This window comes from Marmota monax, unplaced genomic scaffold (genome assembly GCF_021218885.2).
Source record: "Marmota monax isolate L192 unplaced genomic scaffold, Marmota_monax_Labrador192_F-V1.1 WCK01_AAM20220418_F8-fsc00009, whole genome shotgun sequence".
Taxonomy (NCBI): domain Eukaryota; kingdom Metazoa; phylum Chordata; class Mammalia; order Rodentia; family Sciuridae; genus Marmota; species Marmota monax.
In genome coordinates, this window is record NW_026694710.1 from 16,858,372 (window position 1) to 16,883,977 (window position 25,606).

A 25,606-nucleotide genomic window follows, 5' to 3' on the forward strand; every position below is an offset into this window, starting at 1 on the left:
TGGCCCACTTGATGATGTCCCATAATTCTTTTAAGCTTTTTTTATTTTTAACTTTTTTCCTTCTTTTTAATTGTGCTTCTATGACTGCATATTCCCAATGACCTTTGAGTTCATCAATCCTTTCTTTTGCTTAATTATCTGTTGAACTCCTCTAGCAAATTTTTCAGTTCAATTATTGTGTTCTTCAGCTACATTATTTCTCTTTGGCACTTTTAAAATATGTTCATTTTCTGTCTCTTTGTTGAATTTCTCACTGTGTTCATTCATTTTTTTTTTCATATGTTAGTGAGCATCTTCTTGATAGATAGTTTTAATTCTGTCAGGTAAATTATATAATTCTGTTTCATTAGGGTCAACCCTGCAGAGGTTCAGCTTGTTCTTTTATTTGGGACTGTTTGCCCTAAATATCCCTAACAGCATATTTGCACAACATATTTTGAACTTACATCCAGTTAGGCCCTGATGTTAGTAGCTGGGAATCATGCCTACATGGCACACCCGAGTGCCTGTTTAGTGACATGGAATGACATGGATGGGAGTCAGAGAATAGAGGGGTCTACTCCTCATGCCACCTCCTGTGGCCTGGGACAAATCACTGCACATCTCCAAACGTAGTTCCCCAAATGTAAAGGAGGATGACAGGCCTTTCCTTTCCCCCTCACAACGTCCTGAGCAAACCTGAGACAATGTATGGAAATAGGCAAATGTGATGTAGCTGGGAGCTGGTGTTGGTACCTGATGAATCAGCTCTTGGAGTTTTCACCCCACTCCTATTTCTGGATTTCTGCCCAGGGCTCCTTTAAATATAGCAGTGGTCAATAAATCAGGCCGGAAATTACATCCTGCAGACTCCCTTTCACATCTCCGTGCAGCTCAGAGTACATTTGGAATTCTTTTTAATCTCTGTTCTGTCATGAGATCCTTGTCCATTATTCATGTTGCTCTCGGTTCTTTCTTCCCTTTTCCTTGATCAGGCTTGCCAGAGGTTTGATGTGTTTTTTTTTTTTTTCCAAAAAGCCTTCAGATGTGTTGATCAGATTTATTATTTTTTCTATTTCATTTATTTTGCCTTTTGTATCTCTTTCCTTCTACTTACTTTGGGTTTATTCCATTGATCTTTTTCTAACTTCTTGAATGTTTTCCAACAAATTTGCTTGTCTATTAATTGCCCTCTGTATATCTTTATCTATGTCTCAGGGTTTTGAAGCTTATCTTGTTTTTAACCTACTTTCTCTCTCTGTCTCTCTCTCTGTCTCTCTCTCTGTCTCTCTTTCTCTCTCTCTCTCTCTCTCTATATATATATATATATATAGAGAGAGAGAGAGAGAGAGAGAGACTATATATTCTAAATATATATATAAATATATATATTCTCTCTATATATATTTATAAATATATATATATATATATATATATATATTTATTTAGTTGTAGTTGGACATAATACCTTTATTTATTTTTATGTGGTGCTGAGGATCAAACCCAGGCTGTGCACATGCTAGGTGAGTGCTCAACCACTGAGCCACAATCCCAGCCCCTTAATCTACTTTCTTATTGCTCTTTAATTTTATTGCATTGTCATCAGATAGCACAGTCTATAGAATATCAATACATTCAACTGCCTTTAGATTCACTCTGAAGCTTAATATGGGGTCAGTTTTTTAAATGTTCCCTATCTGATGGAAAGAAAGTATATATTCTTGAGTTGGTTATGAAGATATTTTATTTATATATATATTGAATCTTTGCTCTGTTTTATATTCTCTGCAGCAAATTATATATCTTCTTCTGCCTCAGTTTTATCTCCTTTAAACTGGATGATAGTTTCTATTTCATACAGTTAAGGGCCTAACATACCATGCACCATATAAAAGTTAGAAACTACTAGTTCTTTTTAGCTATAAGGTTCAGTTTATTAATCTTGTTTTTCAGATCTTCTTATCCTAGATCATTTTGTCAGTTTAGTGTATCAGTTTCTGAAAGATGTGTATTAAAAAATCTCCCATAATAATTATAAAGTTTTCCCTTACAATTTTGATCATTTTGCCTTATGTTTTTGGGCTCTGTTGTTAGATGCCTATAGGTTCACTATTAGAACTTTTTAATGAATGATTTTCTTTCATCAGGATAGGTTGACATGTTGAACTTTATCAGTTCATGTTTGATGTGATTACTGGAATTAGACTTGTTTTGACAACATAACCAAGAATTCTGTGTAACAAAATTTGAAACTTGGATGTGATTAATTGCACATCTTATATGTATTTACAGCACAGTAGTACGCATGCTATTCTGATTTGCTGTTGTCTCCAACTCCACCAGGCAAGTTCTCCAGGTTTATACAGAACATGTATTTATAGCAGGTGACTCGTAAAGCTGTTTGCTTAGACTACATTTGCTGCTAGACTTTATGAGAATTGGAGATCTCCAAGACAGTTTTAATTCCCCAAATACTGGAAACTAAGAGGCAAAGGTGAGCCTTTTTGCCTCATGTCCATATGGAGATTGTAATCTGTCCAGTTATACCATTGTTTGAACCAAACTTATTGGGACTGGGACTAGTAGGTGTCAACTAACTGGACTTAGTCCAGTAGTTACATATAGAAAGAGTGGGTTAGGGCTATAAATAAAAAACAATTGTACTAAAGGATCTTAATTACTGGCTGTATGCTGTGACCTGCATGGCCAAACCCTAAAGACCAGTGAGGGTAATGAGGGATTAAGAAAGACACACAGACATTTACAAAGAGAAAGCTGGGACCAGGTGGGACACTGACCTCTGAGGGAGGAACAGGGACCCAGGCCTAGCACAGCACACTTATTACATAAGTTTTATCATCAAAAGGTTTTCTGTGGGAAAGTTTCTGCAAAGCAGGCAGCCTTGAAGGTCACAGCACTTGCAAACTATTATAATTATCTTTTATGCTCAGAATTCTTATCCTCAGCATCTGGTGTCTGAGCTCATGGTCAAGACTAATATAATTCTGTGCCTTTTCACAGAACTTCCTCAGACAGGACACCAATCTTGTCCTGCACCTTTGCACACAAAGTTCCCAGAGCAAAAAAGAGCCACAGCGTCCAGGCAGTCATAGACCATGATCCAAGTCACTGCTGTCCACAGTTGTAGGATTTATAAGACTTTTAAACTATATCTGAGGTTACTTTTACATTCACTTATAGTCTAGGAAGGGAGAAAAATGCTCCTGTAACTAATTCAAGGCAGAAAAACTCTTGTCTGTTTTGTTTATTGTTATATCCCCAAAAGAGAATGCCTGGCACAGAGTCAGGATCAATAAATATTTGTGAGAAGATTATGATACTGCAAAATATTGTTATGGGAACTTCCACAGGAGAGAGTCTAACTACAATGTGCCAGGTGGTAAAACCTCCAGGAGGACATGACAGTCAAGTAAGGTCTTGAAGAATAAACAGATCTGGGGATTAAAGTCTGCACCATTAAGATTCCATCAGAGAAGCAAACTAGGGATGATACAGGATACGAGATTAAGTGTAGGAACTGAGCTGGCATAATTGTGGGACCTAGTTACGCATTTTGTGTTCAACTACTGCCTCTTGGTCTGGTGGTGGACCCAAAGTCAGCAGAGGGGCCTGTCAGGAGGCAAGTAGGCAGAGTGAAGTGGAGAAGACCAAGGGCAAACTGCAGCTGTGTGGCTGAGCTCCAAGTGTATCATTCTCTGAGGCCAACAAGGCTCCAGCTGGAGGACACAGGTGGCCTGCATCCTTTGACATGAAACTAAGCACACCTGCAGTCTAAGACAGGGGGAAACCTAAGGAGGACCCCATGGGAGCTGGGGTGCTGCAGGCTACCTGCTGCCTCAGGGTCTGCACACACTGGTCCCGGAGAGGGAGAAGTCCAAGGAGGATCCAGAAGAAGCTGAAGGAGCTGAGAGTCCCCAAACTGCCCAGGCCAACAAGGTGGCGTGCCGATCAGTGCCTTCTGCCCTGCGTCGAGCGTCCACGCATCAGGATGTGACTGCTGCTTTACTTCCATCCTCCAAATTTAATGCAAAGTCACATGGCCCAGGAGTGTGCAGGGAAGGAAGTCCTGAGGAATGTAGCTCAGGCTTAGATGAGTTAACCCAGGGCACATTCACCCCGGAGGGGAAGATGAGGGCTCGGGTGGAATGCCACTGGCCTGGGAGACTTCCCACATATACGGAATACATGGAGGCCATTCACTCCAGAGGACATAAGGTGGGCTCAGGGTCACTCAGGGTCCTCCTGCTCTCCTGGAGTGACCCATGACACATCTGGGATTATTCATTTGGTGTTTGCTGAGTGATTCCTGTTCTAGGCATCAGGGAAACTGGTGGACAGAGCAGAGTCCCTGCCCTATGGGGCTTACCTTTCAGTGAGGGAAGCTGAGAACAAATACGTAGACAAATAACATCACACTGTGAGATGTATTTTGGGAAAAACATACAGCAAGGTGGGGAGAAAGACTGCAAGGGGTGGTATTTTAGAGAAGGTGATCAGGGAGCAATCATCTCATAGAACATTAACGTGAGTGCTTGCTATGCACCTAATACTATCCTGGGGCTTTTATATGTATTGGTTCATTTAATTCTGGTGACAACCTGAGTAATTTTCCCAAGATTGTATCACCAATAAGAACTGGGATTTGAACACAGGGAGCCTGCTACTAGAGTCCAAAATCAGAGACTAAAGCGAGGAAGCAAAGAATGTAAGCATTAGAGCAAAGAGCATTTCAGACAGAGGGATCAGCCTGTGCAAGCCCCTGAGGCAGGTCCGGTTGTTTGGAGTCTGGATGTGTCACAATTGGAGGGGTTTATTCAATATTAAAGACAGTTGGATATACACGTCTGAATATTGGGGGAAAGGTTGGAAATAGAAAAGTGAATTTGTCATAAATAACCATGTGTCACCAATATCCATGTGGCATTTAATGCCATGGGACTAGATGAGATTCTGAGGCCTGGGGCAGAAGAGAAGGGAGTATTATTGGAGGAGACTGAGAAGGAGGTACTGGTGGGACAAAGGAGACCCAGAAGCCAGATACCCCAATCCTGCTGAGAGTTCCAGCTAGCTGAGGCTGGAGGATTGAGCACTGTGCAATGTGAATGTCACTGTTGACCTCAGCATTGTTGACGTGTAGACACTTCAGTATGTGGAAAGGCACCAAACCATTTTGTTGCAGGTCAAGTGGGGTTGAGGTCCCACCCTCGAGCTCAGGTCTGCCTTTTCCCACCTAAGTGACCTCAAGACCCCTCTCCCGCAAGATTTCATATAGTTTGAAAATCACATATGCAAGCTAACCAGTTCATTTATAGTTGGTGAGTGTATTCAGGAAAGGGAAGATGCTGGCTCAAGGTCACACTTCCTGGTTAGTGAGAAATCCAAGTTGTAGTTTATCACTGATGAGATCTGACATCAACAAATCTGCTCCTATCCTGTCTTAACAAACTGTTTTCCATGGACAGTGGTTACCATTACAAGTAGAAAAATAAAAATTAAAAAGTCTTTTGTACCCTTATGTCTCTGTGGAAAGGAGAGAATGATAAAATGAGCAAATTCAATTGAGTGAAAATTCTGAAAGCTCATTGTTCCCCCATCATTTCTGATTCTCCACCCAGGTCCCATTTCTCAATGCTTTTGGCCTTTCAGCAAGTTCCCTGTTTTCTGACCCTGTGTGAGGAGGTGCAGCACACCACAACCTATGCGATGGGCCTGATAACCAAGACTAAGTTGTTCACTTTCACTGACGCCTGGCCGTGGGTCAGTAGTGTACTCTGATCCTCACCACAGCCCCACAAATCAGGCCCAGCAGGGATCCCTCTCTACAGGCTGAAGTGGTTAAGGGTCAGACTAGTCCCACAGTTCCACAACTGTGATGGTGGACCCTAGGCCAGTTACTTATTCTCTCCAACTTCAGTCTCACCTGCTATATGAATTGCTTGGTAGACTGCAAAACAGGACGCAAGCATAAGCACTGCCATGGTCAGAGCCAGGCACTGTTCCAGGCATTGTGGGATCATGGCCTCGTCCTTCCAGGCCTGTGAGCTGGGCACAGACAGTGGATCTCAGGGGGCTCTTTCTCCTCTGCTCTCTGGTTTGAAGAAGCCAGGTGAAATCAGCGAACTGTGCTTAATCTCTTTGTGTCATTGTTTTTTGCCTTAGGATCCATGTTCAGAGTGGAAGGAGCCCTCCCAGACACTGCCCAGAGAAGAGTATCAAGATAAGTTAGCAGCTGAAGAAGGAACCAGCAGCGACGAAGAAGAAAGGTACAGACCCTGAGCACTCTAACGGATGAGGACTCAAATTTGGAAGGAGGCATTCATTCATTCCCTCTGTCCTCAAGTATTTATCCCTGCTCTTTGCACCATGCTCAGGGAGGGAACAGACATATCATGTGTGTTGTCAGCATAGCTGTGGCCTTTACATAGCCAATTACCTACCACACCAACCCAGAGAGGTCATGGTATAGTTTAAGCTCAAAGAGATTAGGAAGCCTCCCCAAGATTCAGTCCTGAAAAAGTAGTAAGTTTTCTCCCTGGGGGGAAATGCCCCTCTGCATCACCTGTACTAGTCAGCTGTTGCTGCTATAACAAGCATCCTCAGATATCAGTGATTTTATAGGTGAGCTATCTTTATGCTTGATTCAGCTAGGCTCTTCTGGGCTTATGAACAGTTGGTGCTAGCTGAGGGTTAGGTGCTACTGCTTTCCTATAGACTACAGTTTAAGTTTGTTCCATGTGCTTCTCATTCTGGGACCCAGACTGAGAGATTAGCCCTATTAAGGGCAGGTTATTGTCATGGTAAAGGGGCTCAAAAGGGTTAAGAAGAACATGCAATGCCTCTTAAAGATAAGTACTTTTAGAATTGTATTCAATTCCACACTTGTTCCGTGGGCCAGCATAAGTAATGGAACCACAACTCACATTAATGGGCAGAGAAGCATATACTTTTATGCATCTTAGTCCAGTGGGCTGTTTTAACAATATATCATAACTGGGTGGACTGAGGAGAAATTTATTTCTTTTAGATTAAAAGGTGGGAAATTCAAGATCAAAGTACCAACCAACTCAGTGCCTGATTGGGACACTCTTTACAGATGACCATCTTTTCCATATTCTCAAATAGGAGAGTGGGGAGGGAGAGAGAGATCAATTTCCCATGTCTATTCCTATAAGGGCACTAATCCTATCATGAGGGCTCCACCCTTGTGACCTAATTACTTCCAAATGCTCCATCACAACTAGTATCAAATTGACAATTAGGGTTTCAACATAGGAATTTGGGGAGATACAATGTAACCTATAATGCACTTATAGCCACAACAAGCAGGGGAAGAGGACAGTGAGTATTTTCTGAGTAGATGCAACATGAAACAGTCTGTTACAGCGTCTCATAAGATTCTGATACACAGAGTCTAGGGTACCTCTCAATCATGTTATTTTGAAAACATGTCCCAGGTTATTCTGAGGACACCACAGTTATGTCCCACTGCCCTGCACTAACACATGACATGTGGATCCTGGCAGATGCTCCTGCCATCTAGAAGTTCTCTAGATGATTGACAGGCAGGGTAACACACAGTCCAGTGAACTCCCCAGCTCAGAAGAGTCCCATACACTCTCCAGCTCCTGTGTCAGTCTCTAGGAGGCACATGAGCAAAATAGTTAACAAGGACAGACTCTAGAGTCAGGCCTCCAGGTTAAATCCTGGCTCTACCACTTAGTCTCTGGCAGGCATAAACCTTGTTCTGTGTAGAACTCATGATACTGGAGGGAAAGAAAGCTCTCTTTCCCTGAGAACGCTGGCAGAAATTTCAAAGAGGTACCCAGTGGGTCCATCTGGGTGACCTGTATCTTCAAGACAGCCATTCTTACTATCCCACTTTGTTTGGCCAGGCATGTGTCATATGCCCTTCCCCAGGGCCAGCTGTACCCAAACCCCATGGACTAAACAGGGTCACCACTGAAGGGGGACAGGCTTTCCCATGACAGGATGCTGGGCAGACCAGCAGCATGTTGTGATCACAGCAGCCTTCTCTTTCTCCTGTTGAGGCTATGTCACTGAGGAAGGACACCCAACTACAGAAGAATTAGGGATTAGGGAAGCCAGGCCCTGGAGGCTGTTCCCACAGATTTTTTTTTGGAGGGGGGTGGGTAGAAAAGCTAAGCAATATAAAAGAAGTGGGACTCCTTTTTGCATGTTCTGGAGTTACTCCCAGGAGGCATGAGAACTGGGAACAGACAACTGACCTTCTTCTGGGCACAGTGGCTCTAAGAGAACAGCAGCTTGTCCATTGGCTGTGACATGAAGCGAGGGACAGCAGGTCACATTCTAATTTAAAGGGGAGTTGGGTAAGGTCAGTCAGCTGTGCCTGCTTTGTGCAGGATGGCAGGACAGTGGGATGGCGGGATGGGACCAGTTCCTTAGGATGAGAGGGAATTGGAGGCAGTGGAATGAGTACAGAAAGGGAAATTGCCACTTGTGGTATTCCAGGGAATAATAATAATGGTGAAATAATAATGTTTACTGAATGGTGAAGTATGATAAGCACATTTAAAGCATGAATCTATTTAATCTTCAAATGTAGATCCCATTATTGGGCAGGGATTATAGCTCAGTTGGTAGAGTGCTTGCCTTGCATGCACAAGGCCCTGGGTTCAATCCCTACCACCACACAAAAAAAAAATAAAATAAATAAATAAATAAATAAATATATATATATATATATATATATATATATATATATATATATCTCCCATTATTAAAGTACTTCATTTGGAAGATTTCTGAGGACTAGAAAAGAACAAAGTAACTTGCCTAAGTAACTTTTCCAATAAATGGAAAGATCGGAATGCTCTATCATTTGACTGAGATGTTAATTTCATGGTTGTATATATTTGTTAAAATTCACTAAATTATACACTTGCATTTCACTATATGTAAATTTTACTTCAATAAAACATTTAAATAATAATACATGAGCCCATGTCCTGGGAGGAAGTCCAGTCCCCTCCCCAGGATTTACCAGGAGAGCTCACCTGCTCCACACAGTGGCCCTGGGGGCCACCTGTCACTCTTGCTCTAGGCTGTCCTCTCTGCCTTTCCAGCCTTCTCCTAACCTTAGGTTTGTTTCAGACCCAGGTATGCCCTGTTTTTGCTCCTTAAACTGTATTTAGTACATCTTCAAAAAGCTTGAAGATAACCTAAGAGAATTAGAATGCAAAGAAATAGAACTTCTCTTTTTAAATATTTAATTAGTTCTTCATATAATGCTTACTGTGTACCAAACACTGTTTTAAGTACTTTGTAGATATTAAATCTATTAAGCCATATCACAATCCAAGTAAAAGATATAATTGTCGGCCCCTATTATAGATGAGGCAGCTCAGGTCCAAATAGTTTGAAGGTCTCACTCAAGGTCACATAACTGGGACAACTGGGACGTAGTCGCCCTGGAATGAGAAGCTGGGCAGTTCAGCCCCAGCACCCAGGGTCTTAGCCACGTGGCTGTGCCGCTGCTCCCAGTATCCTGCTCTTCCTTTCAGGTCCCTGTTGACTGTCTCCTCCTTAACTCCCCACCTGAGACCCTTTGCTGGGCCCTCTTGAGCAGAGACCTCTTCCTATGTCTTCCATCACAGTCCAGGCCCCTAAACCCCCGAACTCTGGTCCTCTGGCCTAATGTCCTTGCCAGGGGAAGCAAATCATCACCCTAGGCCATCCTTGTACATTGTCAAACAGGACAAACACTTAGCAGCCCAGCCCAAACATTTGAATTTCTCAGTAGATCAAAAATTCAGAACTGAGGAAGCTGGGAATGGGGGAGGGTCCCCTCAAAGGCATTCATCAGCGTCTTATCTTGAATGAAGAAACTATTGTGGCTTTCAATAGCCATTTTGGTTCATGCTTTCATATGTAGAGGCTTCTTTATAATCCATCAATTTATACCTGGGGACAGCCAGTATAAGTTATGAGCATGCTTTGAAAAGCGTAAAGTACTGTGTGGTTGTTTCATTTTCTTTCATATGAAGGAAAAGTTGTGAAAACCTTTAGACCATACAAACCTCTCTTTTGGAGCTCCCAGGGACCCCCAAAAGAACTCTAAGCTCTCAAACATTCTGACAGTCAGTCATCATTTATTAAGTATCCATTAAAATGGGTATCAGGTAGTTCCTGCAGAATCCTGTGCAGTAACGTTTAGGATGTCTACGTCAGATTGCTTTTTGAAAGACAAGATGTTTTTCACCCATACCAACTACTACCAGAGCCACCTCCTCTGAGGCAGAGTGGCTAAGATGGTGTGCTGTGTCATTCTGAGCCCTAGGATCTTTAGTGATGTGGTCTTCATGTCTTCCAAGGATTGAAGTGCCCCTCAAGGAGAGAAGTGACCCACGACTTCCACTGGGCTCTTTGCTGAAGGAAAAGGCACCTGAAATCCAGCGTCTTCAGGAGGACTGGCAAAGCCAGAAGGCCAGGCTGCAAGCCCAGGTAGAAGGGCAGCCCGGTGGGGACTTCCCATGGAGTTAGCTTGCCTCCTTCTACAGACAACTCTGGGAAAGCACTAGGGCAGGCTGCCATTCAAGCTGGAGAGGGCATTAGAGTCCAGGACGAGGCAGGATTCTTGGTTTTGTTAATTTATTTTTTCAAACTCTGCCCTATTCAAAAGTCAGTGGTAGAGCAGTCACGGTGCATGTGCCAGGCCCTGGGTTCACTCCCTCATACTGCCCCCCAAAATCCCCTTCTGTGCTCATGGACACACTGTTGATACATCAGTGAACAGTGAACATTCCAGATAAGACTCCTGGTATTTCATACATAAGGAACACGCGCATTAGCAACAATGGTGGGAATACAATAAACCACCCTCCATATCCTTGGTTTCTGCAACCTGGAATTTAATCAAATACAGATAGAAAACAATTAAGAGTAAAAACTACTTCTGTACTGCACATGTACAGACTTTTATTTCTTGATATTTTCTAAACAATAGAGTTTGACAACTGTTTACATAGTTGCCCTGATTCATTGCATTTACATGCTATTGTGTATTGTACGGAATGTAGGGATGGCTTCAAGTATGCAGGAGGATGTGCCCAGGTTAGATGCAAATTCGGCACTGTTTTATGTGGTATCCACAGATGTGCTGGATCCAGTCCCCTGCAGATATGGAGGGACAATTGTGTTTTGTGCTTTAGCAGAGGAGTTTGGAACAGACAGAAAGTACTAGAGTAAGAAATAAGCAAATCATGCAGGACCTTAGAAGGAGATGGGTCTTTAGGGCAGGGTGGAGGGGCTGGACTCATGGGGAAAAGCCTCAGGAAGAAGCAAGATCCAGAATCAAGCCCCTGAGGGAGGTGAGGGAGGCCACTGTGCGGGGAGAATGTTCTGGCCCCTCCTGATTTCTCTTAGAGGGTTTGTGTCCCAGAACATCCTCACTTTCCCTCCTGGGTGGCTCTAGCAGAGCCCTCTGCCCCTGCCCTGGAGGACTTGCCACCGGGTTCTTCTTCGGCTGGCATTTCCACTCCTCGGAGTTGCCCCACACGGGAGGCTCAGCTAGTGAGACTACTCAGAAAGCTCGGGTTAGGGGGACAGCCCGGGAGGGCAGGGGCGGCCGCCTGAGGAGCGCGGTGGCGGGCAGGTCTCGCAGATGCAGCGGGCCCTGGAGCAGTGCACCAGCAGCTACGGGGAGGACCTGCGCGAGCTCCAGGACAGCCTCCAGCAGAGCCAGGCCGCCAAGGCCCAGCTCGAGGCCTCCCACCAGCGCGCCCTGCGAGCCCTGGACCAGGCCAAGACGCAGGAGCTCAAGGTAGGGGCAACTGTGGGAGCCAAGCCGTGCAGTTCTCAGGGCCCTGCCGTGTCGGCCCCTGTTGCGCACCTCCTGACACCCCAGTGCCTTTGGTCCATTATCTCCAGCACCCACGTGAGCACACAAGGTCACTATTATCCTATTACCTTTTCCATACAAGGAAAGAGGCCCAGAGAGATTCAGCAACTTGCAGAAGGTCACATAGTAGTAAGGGGCAAGGCAGGGACTCAGACTTGGTCCCTTAGGCTTCTGGTGCCGCTTTCTCCTAACGGCATGTGTCCTGGTATTAAGAACAACTTGCTTTCCGGACTTGAGCAATGTCCCGCCTGACGCATGCTGGGAATGTGAGCCCAGGCCAGCAGTTAAAGGGGGAGGGGAGCTCCACGCTGAGAAAGAGCAGCTTAGCATCAAGAGCTCCCCCAAGGCTGTGGGAAGCTGCCAGGTGGTGGCCTGCCCAAATGATGTTGAATCCATCAGGCCATCTAGGCAAATTTCATCTAGCACCTTCTACCTCTAACTTTTTGGTTCTGTAATATATATCCATATTGCCCTGATAAAAAAGCAAAACAACCTTTAAGAAAGAAAGAAAGGGAGGGAGGAAGGAAGGAAGGAAGGAAGGAAGGAGGGAAGGAAAAGAAAAGAGAAAAGAAAAGAAAAGAAGTGAGATAATGCGCTGGACTGCCTGACGTTTACCAGGTACTCAAGGAAAAAAGTTCCCTCACTTCTTTTATTTTTCTATCTTTTTCCAATTTGGTTTGCAATTGACAGAACAGTCTGGTCAATGAGACCCTCTAAGTCTATCCGCTGTTGGGTAGCTCTGGCTTTCATGTTTGTCAGGACTTCTCCCCTCCCCTGGGGGCTGCAGACCCTAAACCACTACAGAGGCAAGGAAGCCTGTAAGGGAAGAGCTCCAGGGGTTCTGGGAGGCACATGAAGAAGGATCTGAGGCCCAGCCAGGGCAGAGGAAAGGGCACTCTGCTCATCACGGGCTCCAAGTCCTACTGCTTGGAAACTCTAGAACCAGATTCAGGGATCTTCACTGCAGCTTCAGTCTGCATGGGGATGGTTCCAAAATGAGACCAAAGAGGTTAAGTGCTGATTCTGATTGGAAGGAGCCAACATCCAGCATTGCTGGTGCAGACTAGTAATTAAGAGTAAGCCATCTGGGTTCAAGCTCTGGACCTAACCACTTACAAGGTGTGAGCCAGGGCAGGTCACCTAGGTCCTTTGTGTGGGTCTCAGTCTCCTCATTTATAAAATAATAGATAATAGTATGTATCAAATGGCATGTTTGAGAAGATTAAAAGACAGAATACATGTAAAGTACTTAGTAAGACTAAGAGCTCAGTTTTTAAAAGGTCCACTCTTGCTACTCATTTATTTATTCTACAGATACTTATCAGGCTGCGGTCCTGAGCTACTATGGTGCTGAGCGTGGGAGATAACAGATGATTAACACCCTGTCCTCTTAGGACTCAGCGCCAAGGGCACAGGTAGCCACTAAAACAGACTGCTGTAATTTAGTGGGCCAGAGACATGGGAGTTGTCCAGAGTATTTGGGGAACACAGAGAAAGGAGACTATATACAGTACAGGATGTGAGAGACAGGTGGAATCAGGACCCTTGGGAAGCCCCAGAGTGACCACAAAAAGGACAAATAAAATTCCCATGGAGACTGGAGCACTCACCGGAGATGAGTGTCTGATGTGATACAAAGTCTGGGTGCAGCACCCTGAGTGGTCATCACTGTCAGGGGCTTCTCTGCAAGACAGTGGGCAGCTGACCTGAATCCCTGCTGTCCCTAGAGACAGGGACATGGTCACAGAGTTAGAGATTGCCTCCCTCTTTTATAACCCTGTGTGTTCCCACTTCCCTGGACATAAAAATTACCGATCAGCATTTTCTGAGCCTTGCAGCAAGTGTAAGTGCCAAAGGAGGGAAGTCAGATGGTTTGAAAGCAGGAGGCCAGGAGGCTTTCCTGTCTTCTCATTGGATAGGCTTGCCACTACAAGACGGAGTTTCCCATGGAATAAGACATCCTCCTGCTGCTGCTGGGGAGGAGCAGAGACAGAGCCTGGGAGAGTGGGCTCTGAGTTCCTGCTGGGTTCAGTAACTTGGCTGGAAGATGGCTGAGTTCTCCCCAACAAGAGACTCATGGATTCTGCCCCCAGGGGTCACACCCCCTACCTGTCTTCAGGCAGATCCTTTACTTTCTAAGACCGTTTCTTCCTTTATTAAAAGGAGTTGGGGTTAAAACTCCTGTATCTCTTCTGTGTAACTTAAAGAAAGCCAAGTCATCTCTAGTAGCCCTAGCTTCCTGTTTTAACTGGACCTCTCTGGGTTGCAAAAAGAAAAAAACACAGCAGAAACTGTATTTGTTTCTTATTGCTACTATTAACAGATTACCACAAACTTGGGACTTAACACAAAACAAACCTGTCACCTGACAGTTGTGGAGGTCAGAAATCTGAAAATCAAGGTGTTGGCAGAGCTGAGTCCCTTCAGTAGGTTCTAGGGAGGGTCTGTTTCTTGGCCTTTTCCACTCCCAGGGGCTGCCTGCTTTCCTTGGTTCCTGGCCCCATCCTGCATCATCAAAGGCAGTCATCCAGCATCTTCACATCTCTCTCCCTCTCTCTCCTCAATTCCACCACAAAACCCCTGTATCCCTTTTATAATGACTCTTGTGATTGAGGCCCACAAGATAATTCAGAATAATCTCTTTTCAACATCCTTAACCTAATCACATCTGCCAAGTTTATTTTACCGTGAAAGTTAACATATTTAGTTTCCAGAGATTCAGACATGAACATTTTAGTGGTCATTTCTGTACCTACCACAGGTGCCTCTGCCCACTCATCCTGGGAAAGATAGAAGATAGTGTTTTAGTCAGCTTTCACATTGCTATGACCAAAATACCTGAACAGAACAATTGAAAGGAGGGAAAGTTCATTTGGGGCTCATGGTTTCAGAGGTCTCAGTACATAAATGGCTGATTCCATTGCTCTGGGCCCACAGTGTACAGAGACAGTATATCATGGCAGAAGGGGCTAGCACAGGAAATCTGCTTGGCTCGTGATGGGGTGAGGAAGCAGAGAGAGGAGGGTCACAGAAAGATGCTCTCCCAGGGCACACCTCCAGCCAGACCCTACCTGCCTATGGTTAGCACCCAAGCCATCCATTGGTTGGACTGATTAGGTTATAGCTCTCATAGTCTAATCATTTCACCTCTGATTATTCCTGCATCAACAGGAGCTTTTTGGAGACATCTCATATCCACACCATAACAATTCAGTGCTTCTGAGTGTGTTAAATCTGTAGCCACACAGTCAGTGTCTGTACCTGTCCCTTTGTCTCATTCCCTTCCTCCTCTGTGTCCTAACACTAAATTCCCAATGAAAGAATTCTGATTGGGCCCCCTTGGAACAGATGTCTTCTCTGGTCCAATCAGCTGTGGATGGGGGTGAGTTCATGTGGTACAAAATGGCCAGTCCATTGCTAGAGCATCCCCGTAGCCTAACAAGCCCTCCACAATTGAGTAATGAATGCCCAATTTTATGCCTCCTTCCTCCTGCTTCTGCCCACAGGCCATAGAGGAGCGCTTGAAGAAGGAATCCAGCCACAGCCTCCAGATCCAACACCAGGCACACCGGCTGGAGCTCCAGGCCTTGGAGGAAAAGGCCAGGCAAGAGCTGCAAGAGGAGCGTGAGAGGATGCAGGCACAGCAAGCGCTGCTGCTAGGTACACCCCGCCTGCAGCCTTCAAGTGCCTGGCCACCTGCAGGGGCCACATGAAACCAGTGGCCAGCAGGGACTCGGGCCTAAAGGCACGCAGGCCAGAGCAACAACCTTGCTCTGCCTCCAACAGCTGTGCCACTTAGGGTGGACCACCCTGAGCCTCGTTTTCCTGTTCTATAAAATGGAGTCACAATTGTCCCTACCTCATAGAGTAGTTATATAGAATTAAAGGAAATATTAATTCTATATAATAGGAGTGTCTTGCATATAATAGGAGCCCAGGGAATATAGATATTAACATCATTATTAATATTGAATGTAAGTCAGATCTCTGAGCTTTCCCAGGGTTTTATGGGATTGCCTCAGCCTCTCACTGAAGGTTTACCCAGTCTTTCCTGGTCTTCCTTTGTGTGCTCTCAACATGATATTCAGCCCCTCATCTGTTTCCACATCAAAAACCACTCACAAAAGGATTCTGAAAGTTAATGGAGGCAGCGAAGAACTCTGGAGCCAAACTTCCCAATCCAGCTCCAATACTGATTTATATGAGTAAATTTCTCCTGGCTTTGGTCCATCTCCAATTGGGATGACACACCATCTCCTGCCTCCATGATCCAGTCAAGACCCCAGGCCCGTGGGATGGAGAACCTGCAAATGCTTTGTCTCAAGAGTTGATATAAACTTCAAGATTTTCAACTTGAGACCACTGACCCCAGAGGAAGTCCCTGGGTCTTTTGATAATTCCTTGTTCTTCCCGTGGCTTCCTGATGTGTGCTGAGACCAACTGCTGCCTCAGGATTGGGCCCTGGGCTCAGCCATCCCACTCTCACCTGCTACCCATCCTACCAATGAGCAGTAGCCAAGCAGGTGGTTCAGAGTAAAGACGAATCCCCACTCCACCACTTAGCTGTGTGGCTCTGGGCAAATTACCCTGGGATGTTCATCATAAATGGAGCTCGGATGAATGGGAGCGGAGGATGTGTGTGTGTGGGGGGGGGGGGGGGCGTAATATGCACCAGAGAAGATGGTTGTGGGGCTTAAATGAGAACAGTTCTCAAAGGGTTTACAGCGTATTTAGTGCTCCATACATGTTACTCTGTTTCTGTTATCTTGGAATAAGTTCAGGGGACTCAGCCTGAAGCCTTCAGCAGCTACCCACTCAACCCCACCCCAAAGACTGTCCCTGCAGGACAGACTTCAGCCATGACCGTGACCTTTTGCTGCTCTTCTTTCTGCAGAATCCCTGGGGCAGGAGCTATCAGAGCAGCGAGCTGTGTGCTCTGAGCACCAGAAGGAGCTGGAGGCACTGCAGGCTCAGCTGAAGGCTCTGGGAAGCTTGGGCAGAAGGCAGGCCACTGGCCCATGCACAGGAGACAGCAAGGACCCTGCCATCATCACAGAGGTCAGTGCCTCTGCCCCCACCATAGCCCACCCCACCCTACCCCATTCTGCCCTCCTGGAGCAGCATTTGGGCCACAGCATGAGCCCATGGACAACAGGCACTGGTACTGGCTCATTCCCCTGCCTGAAATGGCAAGACCCTTCTCCTCCCTGGATCTGGGGGGGGATATTTGGTGAACTGACAGACTTTCATCTTTGAAAAGCAAAAAATAGTGCTCAAGTGCTGCACATTATCTGTAATTCAGGCACAGTGGCATCTCAGGGTGTGGTGCCAGACACCTCCCATCCCAGACTACTAGTCTGGGTTACTCCTTGGGATATGCATAAGAATTTCTCAGAACTCGTCCCCAGATAGACTCCCCATCTACACCTTGCTGTTTTCATTGAGGTCCAACTTTCTGCCTGGACCTTGCCCATCAGCCCCTTCCCTGCATGTCCTTAACTCCTATTCCAGCCAGGTAGCACAGGGACCTCCTAACAGTCCAGGCCCTCTCCTTCAGCCCTTTGCTAGGCTTTGGGTATTTGGTTAAAAGCCCAGAACTACTTTGTGAAAAGCCTTCAGTGGCTCCCGTTGGAATAAGCTCCAAATGCCCCCAGACATTGAAAAGCCTCCACTGGCTACAGCCTGTGTCTCCAGTCACGTTCCCAGCGGGTCCCTTGGCATCTGCACCATCCCTTTGTCCTTGGAGCCTGTGAACTCCAGCCTGTCATGCTTGCCCCCTCTTCTACCCAGCTTACCCTGGGTGGCAGAGGAAGGGCCAAGCGGCCGGGAGTGTGGGGGAGCTTCTCCTGCACACCCAGACCGCTCCACCCTCGAGCTCCTGGAGAGCTTCCTATTGGCACTCCAGACTGCTGCGGGCCCTGTTAGGCCCTTAGGCGGTAACGCTTAGGTGGGGAGCCCTCCAGGTGGAGGGAATGGCAAAGGCAAGCAGCAGGCAACAGGTGAAGTAAGTGCCTTGCTTGTTTGGATGTGAGCTACATTCGTGGTTCACCAGTTTTAAACTCTTTGCGGGCCACACCTGGCCAACTCCCAAAGCACCTGGGCGGGGGCTGCAGGCTGGGCGGGCACGCACGGGCCTCCATCCTCGCTGCAGCGCATTGGCCTGTGGTGCCTTGTCCACCTTTGCAACCCCTAAAAGCACCGGTTTTGGTTTGCTTCTCTAGGATGGGGGCGGCCCGGGCCAGGCCGGCTCCCCGCCGGGCGTCGCCGAGCAGGGGCAGAGCGAGGGCTGCGGGCCGCGAGAGGAGAGCGCTCAGCTCAGGGACGCCTTGCTGCGACTGCGCGCCGAGGCCGAGCAGCACCAGCAGGAGGTGCTGCAGCTCCGTGAGCAGCACAGGTGGGTCAGGGCCCGGCTTCACTGCCCCTCGGATGCGGCTCAGGGCGGGAGATGGGAAACGCCCCCGCCCTCCAAAAGACTCCTTAATACCTTAACAATCCGGGATGTTACTCCTTTGACCCCTGCAAGGTACTGGTGTTCTGGGAATCCTAGATCTCCAAATAGGATTTGCCCCATAGGAGAGGGAACCCCATGTCCCTGCAAAACACGGAATTCATCAGACCTAGACTCATACCTAGAAGACCCCCAAAGTGTTCTCAGATCAGGCCTTTGGAGAAAGTATGGTGGAATAATTCAAACAGTGCTGTGCACTTTAACTGTGACATTGATGAGTCAGCTGATTTCTCCCAACTGGGTCCTCATCCGAAAAATGGAGTACCACCGACCGCTGTGGCTGGGGCCGCGGTAGGGTGCAGCGAGGTGTGTGCAGAGGTGGTTTGGGCCAGCATGGAGGAAGCACTGTGTTGGTTCTTTGTGGAGGTTAGTAAATAACTTATCAATCCTGAATTCACTGCCCTTTTATCCCTGTTGGAAAGTTTTTAATACAAATCCAATTTCTTTAATAGGACTTTTAGCAAGACTTTTTAGTTTCTTTCTTTAAGAATGAACTTTATCAATTAATCTTTCAAAAAAAGTGGTAGAGCACTTTCCTATCAGGCACAAGATCCTGAGCTGAACCTCTGGCACTGGAAAAAATAAAATAAAATCTCCTGGAACCTTTGTTGAGCATACATTACTGGGTTCTATCCCTACTCTTTCTGATTCATTGGGGCCGGAGTATAATTAAATAGATTTTCAGTACTAAAGGAGCTGCTGCTGCAGTCACCATATCCATCTTGAGTACCACTGTGTGAGTCCTTCATTTCCCTCTTCCTGCAATTAACAGATAGGGTGAGGGAATTTTCCAGAGGTTCTGGAGTTCCTCGGGACAAGGGATGAATCCCCCTTTTCCAGGCAGAAGCATTGACTGAGATTAACCAAGGGAGAGGTGTCCTGTAGCCTCAGGTAGCTCTGGGTAACATGGGTTCTCAGACAGAGATGCCTCCAAGAGAGCTCTGTTAAAAACATCCACTCTGGACTCCCCTAGTTGCAGTAGAGCTGAGGAGGGGCTCTGGAATCTGGATGTGGAAAGAGGCCCCAGTTGTTCTAATGCCCAGAGGAGGGAAGCTGCCACCAGGAGAGGGGCATCACTCCGAGTCCTCAGCTCACGGTGAGGGGAGGAGGGTTCCACCCAGGCTCCTGTGGCTGTGAAGTAACTCAGGCCCCAACAGGGCTATGGTCCTGAGACCTGCCCCCAAGTGAGCAGCAGACCTGAGGCTCCTCTGAGGGATGGCCACAAGCCCACCTGGTGGGACACCTTAGATTCAGATAGTGCCTCACCAAGTGACCCTGGGCAAGAGCCCAGAATAAGGAGGTTGGGCTGGGGTTGGGACTCCGAATCACTCTGGGCCTACCTCCCTTCAAGTAAGGAAAGGAAGAGCTCCTCTCCTGGGAGTAAGTACAATTACATGGAAATTTGCAAGTCCTTTATGAGAGTGAATTACCTCTGTGGCTCACCCGGGGTCCCTTAATACTCCACCTTAGTTTTAGGCAAATGGTAGCTAATGGTTGAACATGGGTTTTGTGCCATGGACTGTTCTAGACATGTATTAATGCAAGTCCTCCTGGTAATGACCCCCATAAGGTAGGTGCCACTGTCACCTCCAGTTAGCAGAACACAGATTAGAAGCAGCTTGCTTGAGGTCACACAGCTAGTGGGGAGGAGGCCATGGATGCAGGCAGCCTGGTCCCAGGTGCTGCTCTTACTCCATCCCATGCTGCCTTTCCACCTGGACGGGGGATCTCCAGGTCTCAGAGTCCCAGGGCACTGGGTCTCCCCAGCTGCTCCAAGTGAGGGGAATGTTTCCTGGGCTCTCCTCCAGGTCTGTTCCTCACCCCTTTCCTCTGAAGCCTGCCTCCTGCTCAGGGTCTCCTTCATGGATGCCGGAGTGGGAGAGAGCTGCAAAGGAACCCGTGGATTCTACAATTCAGACCCAACTCCTCTCATGAGTGTTTTGATCTTAGATTCATAACCTCCCTCTACCCAGGGTCACCTAAACCATCCCACTCAGTGGAGTGTGGAGGGGCTGGCTATCCCTGGAGCTGGAGTGAGCCTGGCTGTGCTTCTGTCTACCCAGGATGCTGGAGGAGGACCAACAAGCCCAGAAGACCAGGGAGGTGGAGATGCTTCGCCAGGAACACAGGAAGGAGATGCAGGCCATGGTGGCTGATTTCAGTGGAGCCCAGGCCCGGCTCCAGGCCAGGCTGGCGGCCCTGGAAGCTGAGTAAGGAAGACCCTGGGCCCCAGAGAGGGAGACACTAGCAGATGTACCATTTATGAAGGGGACCAACTCATCCTGGTGTCTCTAGGTTTTCCTAGTTTTTCCTGCTAGAAAACCTCTCCCTTCCTGGCAGATGAGGATGGTGGCTCTTCATCTTATAAGGCTGCAGGGCACTGGTTATCTGTGAAAATGAGCACTGTTTCATGGGCCTGGTTTACCCCTTACACTTAGAAAAAAATATCAGAAGGACCTGGGCTACATTTTTGTGAGTGTCTGCCCTATTCAAACATGTATCATCTCATTCAATGTTCACAAGGGGGAAACTGTCCTCCCTCACCCCCCAGAGGAAAAAAACACAGTCCCTTGTGCATGTCTACGTGCATTCATTTATTTATTCAACAAGTATTTGTTAAGGGCCTACTATGTTCTGTGCACAATTTTAATCTCAAAAGTTGTAAGCGGGAACAAAAGACTATGCTTTCATGGTGCTCACAAGTTCCAGGTGGGGATTCAGATAAGAAATAGTCAATACTTAACTTCATAGCAGGTAGTGAAAGTGCTAGAAGGCAGGATAAGGGCACAGAGTGACAAGGATCATCTGAGAGCCAGTCTGAAGGAACAAGTACAAAGGCCCCAGGGCCTGTGTCACATAACTGGGAAGAGTCAGTTGGCTGGTTTGGGTGAATGGAGTGAGAGTGAGTGCTAGGGAGTGGCTGGCTGAGATCTGCCCTTTACTGGAAGGAACTTGATGTGTTTATAGTCCTCGGGGAAGCCCTGGGGATGGAACATCTGATTTACCTTTTAAAAGAGTCACTTCTAGGGCTGGGGTTGTGACTCAGTGGTGGAGCGCTCATCTAGCACATGCGAGGCACTAGGTTCAATCCTCAGCACCACATAAAAATAAATAAATAAACGTATTGTGTCCAACTACACCCTGAAAAATAAATACTAAAAAAAAAAAAAAAAAAAAAAAAAAGAGTCACTTCTGGTTGCTGAAAGATGAGGCTAGGGGTCTGGGGTGATTGATAGGGACACCATTTAGGAGGATATTACTATAATGCAGGTGCAGGTAGGTGAATCCATTTGCCCAAGATTATACAGCACTAAGTAAATAAAGAGATCATCTATCTGGCCCTTAGCCTGCACTCTTAGAAACTGGTCTCCACTGTCTCCAATGCAAAAGGAATCATCCAAAAGCTTCACTGAAAGGTTTTTCCAGCCACCATCTGTCTAATGGGCACTTGTCATGTGCTGGGTATCCGTTACTTCATTGAATTCTCACAACCACCCCATGGTTGAAATACTATGCTCAGGGTAACATAAGAAGGAAAAAGTAGCATCAGGATTAGAGCCCAGGTCAGCTCATCCCAAAGTCCCAGGCCTTAGGGGTCCTCTGCAGCCCCAAACCTCCCTCTCCCCTCACCACGGGAGAATCTGGCTTCAAAAGACTGGCTCGTGCTGCACCTGTCTGCCAGCAGATGGCACCAGAGCCATGTCAGCATCCAGGGGACCTGCTGGCCTCCCAGTGGGTAGTGGCATTTTCCTGCTCTTGCCCCAGCTACATCCCAGTCTCTTGAAGCCTGGCTGAGTGCAGCGTTTATGTGCACCCATGGATCTTTAGTTCCTTGCCCTGCAGCCTTGGGAGAACTGACAGGGGACATACTGGGAGATGGGGTCCTGGATTCTGCACCTAACTCACGAGTGGCCCTGTGCCGGCCTCTGCTGCTGTCCTACCTCAGCTGGCCAGGCTCAGTACATGCCAACATCCACCTGGTGTCCACTGGGCATCCCTCCCGTTGAGTAATCACTGTAAAGGGGACTAACTGCCTGCTTTGGACAGACTGAAAGATGCGGGAGAGAAGCCAGGAAAGGGAGCGTCCAGGCCTGAGGACCTGCAGCTCATAGGCCGTTTGCAGACCCGCCTCAAGGAGAGAGAGGAGATCATCAAGCAGCTCACGGTGAGACTGCCAGGGCCCAGCAGACAGCAGCAGGCCCAGTGCCCATGTACCTGGTGGGGCATGGCTGAGCTATCCAGGAGCAACCCCCACTGGGTGCCCAGCCTTTCTCTAAAAGTGCCTAAAATCTTGACTTGCAAAGAATCCTTTCTTAAACAGAATTACTCACTGATTAAAAATATTAGTACAGGAAAACAGGAGGCAAAGAAAACCCACTCTACTCCCAAGATGGGGTCCTGGGTTCTGCACCTAACTCAATGAGTGGCCCTGTGCCAGCCTCTGCACAAGTCTACTCCCAAGTCCAATGGCATTTGCTTCATGTTGAATATTAGTTCAGTTTTTTGTAGTACCAAAGAGAATTTCTATTGTTGATCTTCCTGTTGTAAAAATAACCATCTGTTTCTTAGTTAAAAAAATAAAAATCATTCCCTTGATCCTTTGAAGGTAAGTTATTTCCAACTCCCTCTGATTCTATATCCTAAAGCCACCAAGACCTGATGGTCATTTCTTAAGATGCCCCTTCCCTTCCTTTATTCCTGATCACCTGCCTCACTTTTATGTGTCTTCCAACTTTGACCAATGACTGAAGATTATATTAATAAGGAATTATGACTCACTTGATAAGTGTGGGATATTGTGGTTATCATTTTTGTTAGAAAAAAAAAAGAATCCTTAATCTTTGAAATACATATTGAAGTTTTTACAGATGAAATTAAATGACAACTGGAATTTGCTATAAGAATAATATAGCTGGAGAGAAAAGAGTAGATGACATACATAATAATCCACCTTGGTCCATTACAGTTATAATTGCTGAAGTGGGCGATGGATCTTATGTGCCCTCTTTACTTTTGTGTTTACATCTATGATACAAATGTGAAATAAACGGTAGTGAGGAAAGGAGCCGAGATCTCTTGGGCATTCAAGGGTATTCTTTCTCTACATTAGATTTCAAACGCTGAGAATACTTGCTTGGCATAAATTTGTTCTTTCCTTCCCCGAAGGACCCTGGAAGTAAAGGGCATTCCCTACAGCTCCAGCGGCTGGTAGCTTAATTGCCGACTGTCCTCCCTCCCGTGGCCTTGCCTTCTCTCTGTGTTCTGCCCTCCCAGATGTCTTCTTTCAAGTCAGGCCCAGTGCTATGTGCTCAGGCCCATTTAGACTTGTTGTATTGGTTTTCCAGGAAGAGAGAAGGTTTCACTACGCAGCGTTCCCTAGCACGATGTCCCATCGGAATCGGTCCTTTTCTTTCAATCCTCACCCAGGGTATTTGACACCTTCCATGAAGGTAAGTTGGATCTACGGATTTTAATGCATCATACAGTTCTGTTGACTTCTTTCCTCCTAAAGGAAACTGCAGCTAGTTGATGTGCACTGGGCTGGTGTACATTGAGAGGAGCAGGCATTGGCAAAAGACCCACAGGAAATGGCCCACTGTCCTAACAAACAGCTTTTACATCTGGCTTGGGCAGATTATGTGTGGTTTTTACTTCCCATGGGCCTTTGTATTTTTCAAATTTTCTACAGTAAATATGTGTCCCTATTAATAATAGTCCTATCTGGGTCATGGGAGAGAGGGGAAATAGTGGGAATTTTCTACTGCTTTCTTTACTTTTTCTTAAATATTTCTTAGTTGTAGATGGACATAATAGCTTTATTTACATGTAATGCTGAGGCTCAAACCCAGTGCCTCACACGTACTAGGAGAGCACTCTACTGCTGAGCCACAACCCCAGCCCCTTCTTTATTTCTTTATGATGTTTTTGGAATATGTAATGATGAGCCTGTTCGTATCCAAGTCTCTTATCTGCTATCACAATATCCTAACACTTCTAAAGAATTAGTATTTTTTTACAGCTCATAAAACAATAAACCTAAACTGACCTGAACTGATGAGATCTTATTTATATCCTTACTTATATCCTTACTGTAACAAAATATAAATTTCACTAAGGAGATATTAATATATTTGAGTACAGGGTGTGTCCAGCTAATGTGGGGTGGTACATGGTCTCTAAGCTCTTAAAAATTATTACACGTCTTCTCCAGAAATTTTGGATAAAGAAAACTGTGGACTTACATGTTCTTTAAAACATAAAATAGGGCTGGGGATGGGGCTCAAGCGGTAGCGCGCTCGCCTGGCATGCGTGCTGCCTGGGTTCGATCCTCAGCACCATATACAAAGATGTTGTGTCCGCCAAAAACTAAAAAATAAATATTAAAAATTCTCTCTCTCTCTTTCTAAAAAAAAAACATAGAAGAAAGGGGATTTAAAGAGCTAAGGTGTAGCTCAGTGGTAAAGCACTTGCCCAACATTTTTGAGGCCCTGACTTTTGTCCCCAGAACTTCAAAAATAAATAATATTAAATAAAAATATCTAAAAGTAACATGCAAGTATATCATGAAAGTTGTTGCCTCTTTTCCCATTATCGCTTTGGTTGGGTGGGCCTTCTTTACCTTTACAATAAAGCCATTTGTGGGAAGCACTAACAGAACTTCCCTCCAATACAAATAGAAAAAGAGGATGGAGGAGGTGCCGAGTCGAGTAGTGAGCGTGCCAAACCTCGCCTCCTACGCCAAGAACTTCCTCAGTGGGGATCTGAGCTCCAGACTTAACGCGCCTCCATTGACCAAGTCACCCAGTTTGGACCCAAGCCCCAGTTGTAGCCGGCCTTACAAACCCACCCAGTCTCTAGATGCTAAGACTGCCACAAGGTAGGGGTGCAGAGGTCTCATTGCATTTTTCCATGGATGGGGCAGGGTGGGGAGTGTGGAATTAGGGATTCTTTTTGGCACATGCTAAATACTCCACATTTGGGCAAATATAGAGTAGCAAAACCAGCCCTGTCCTGCAGAAATAACAATTAGCCAAACAGGAAGATTGTGTAAGAGAGGGGAATTATGTCATTCTTTGGAAGGGGTACTATTTCTGGTATCAAATTCCAAAAGGTCCTTCTTTTTGGGGGGTGTGGGGGGATGTTACCCAGTATTGAACTCAGGAGCACTCAACCATTGAGCCACATCCCCAGCCCTATTTTGTCTCACTGAGTTGCTTAGC

General features: G+C 46.3%; 1 protein-coding gene across 2 annotated transcripts in view; it reads left to right on the forward strand.

Moving 5' to 3' along the window:
• Fam184b (family with sequence similarity 184 member B) overlaps positions 1-25,606 on the forward strand; it is a 107,801-nt gene that overhangs the window by 78,628 nt on the left and 3,567 nt on the right. The window contains exons 8-17 of one of the 2 annotated variants that reach the window (XM_046423900.2): positions 6,160-6,263; positions 10,353-10,482; positions 11,633-11,800; positions 15,385-15,538; positions 16,773-16,936; positions 18,100-18,272; positions 20,450-20,596; positions 22,434-22,551; positions 23,732-23,836; positions 25,064-25,263. In XM_046423900.2, coding sequence (XP_046279856.1) covers positions 6,160-6,263; positions 10,353-10,482; positions 11,633-11,800; positions 15,385-15,538; positions 16,773-16,936; positions 18,100-18,272; positions 20,450-20,596; positions 22,434-22,551; positions 23,732-23,836; positions 25,064-25,263 — 1,463 coding nt within the window. The remainder of the gene's footprint in view (positions 1-6,159; positions 6,264-10,352; positions 10,483-11,632; positions 11,801-15,384; positions 15,539-16,772; positions 16,937-18,099; positions 18,273-20,449; positions 20,597-22,433; positions 22,552-23,731; positions 23,837-25,063; positions 25,264-25,606) is intronic. The other variant, XM_046423901.2, reaches the window with a different exon arrangement.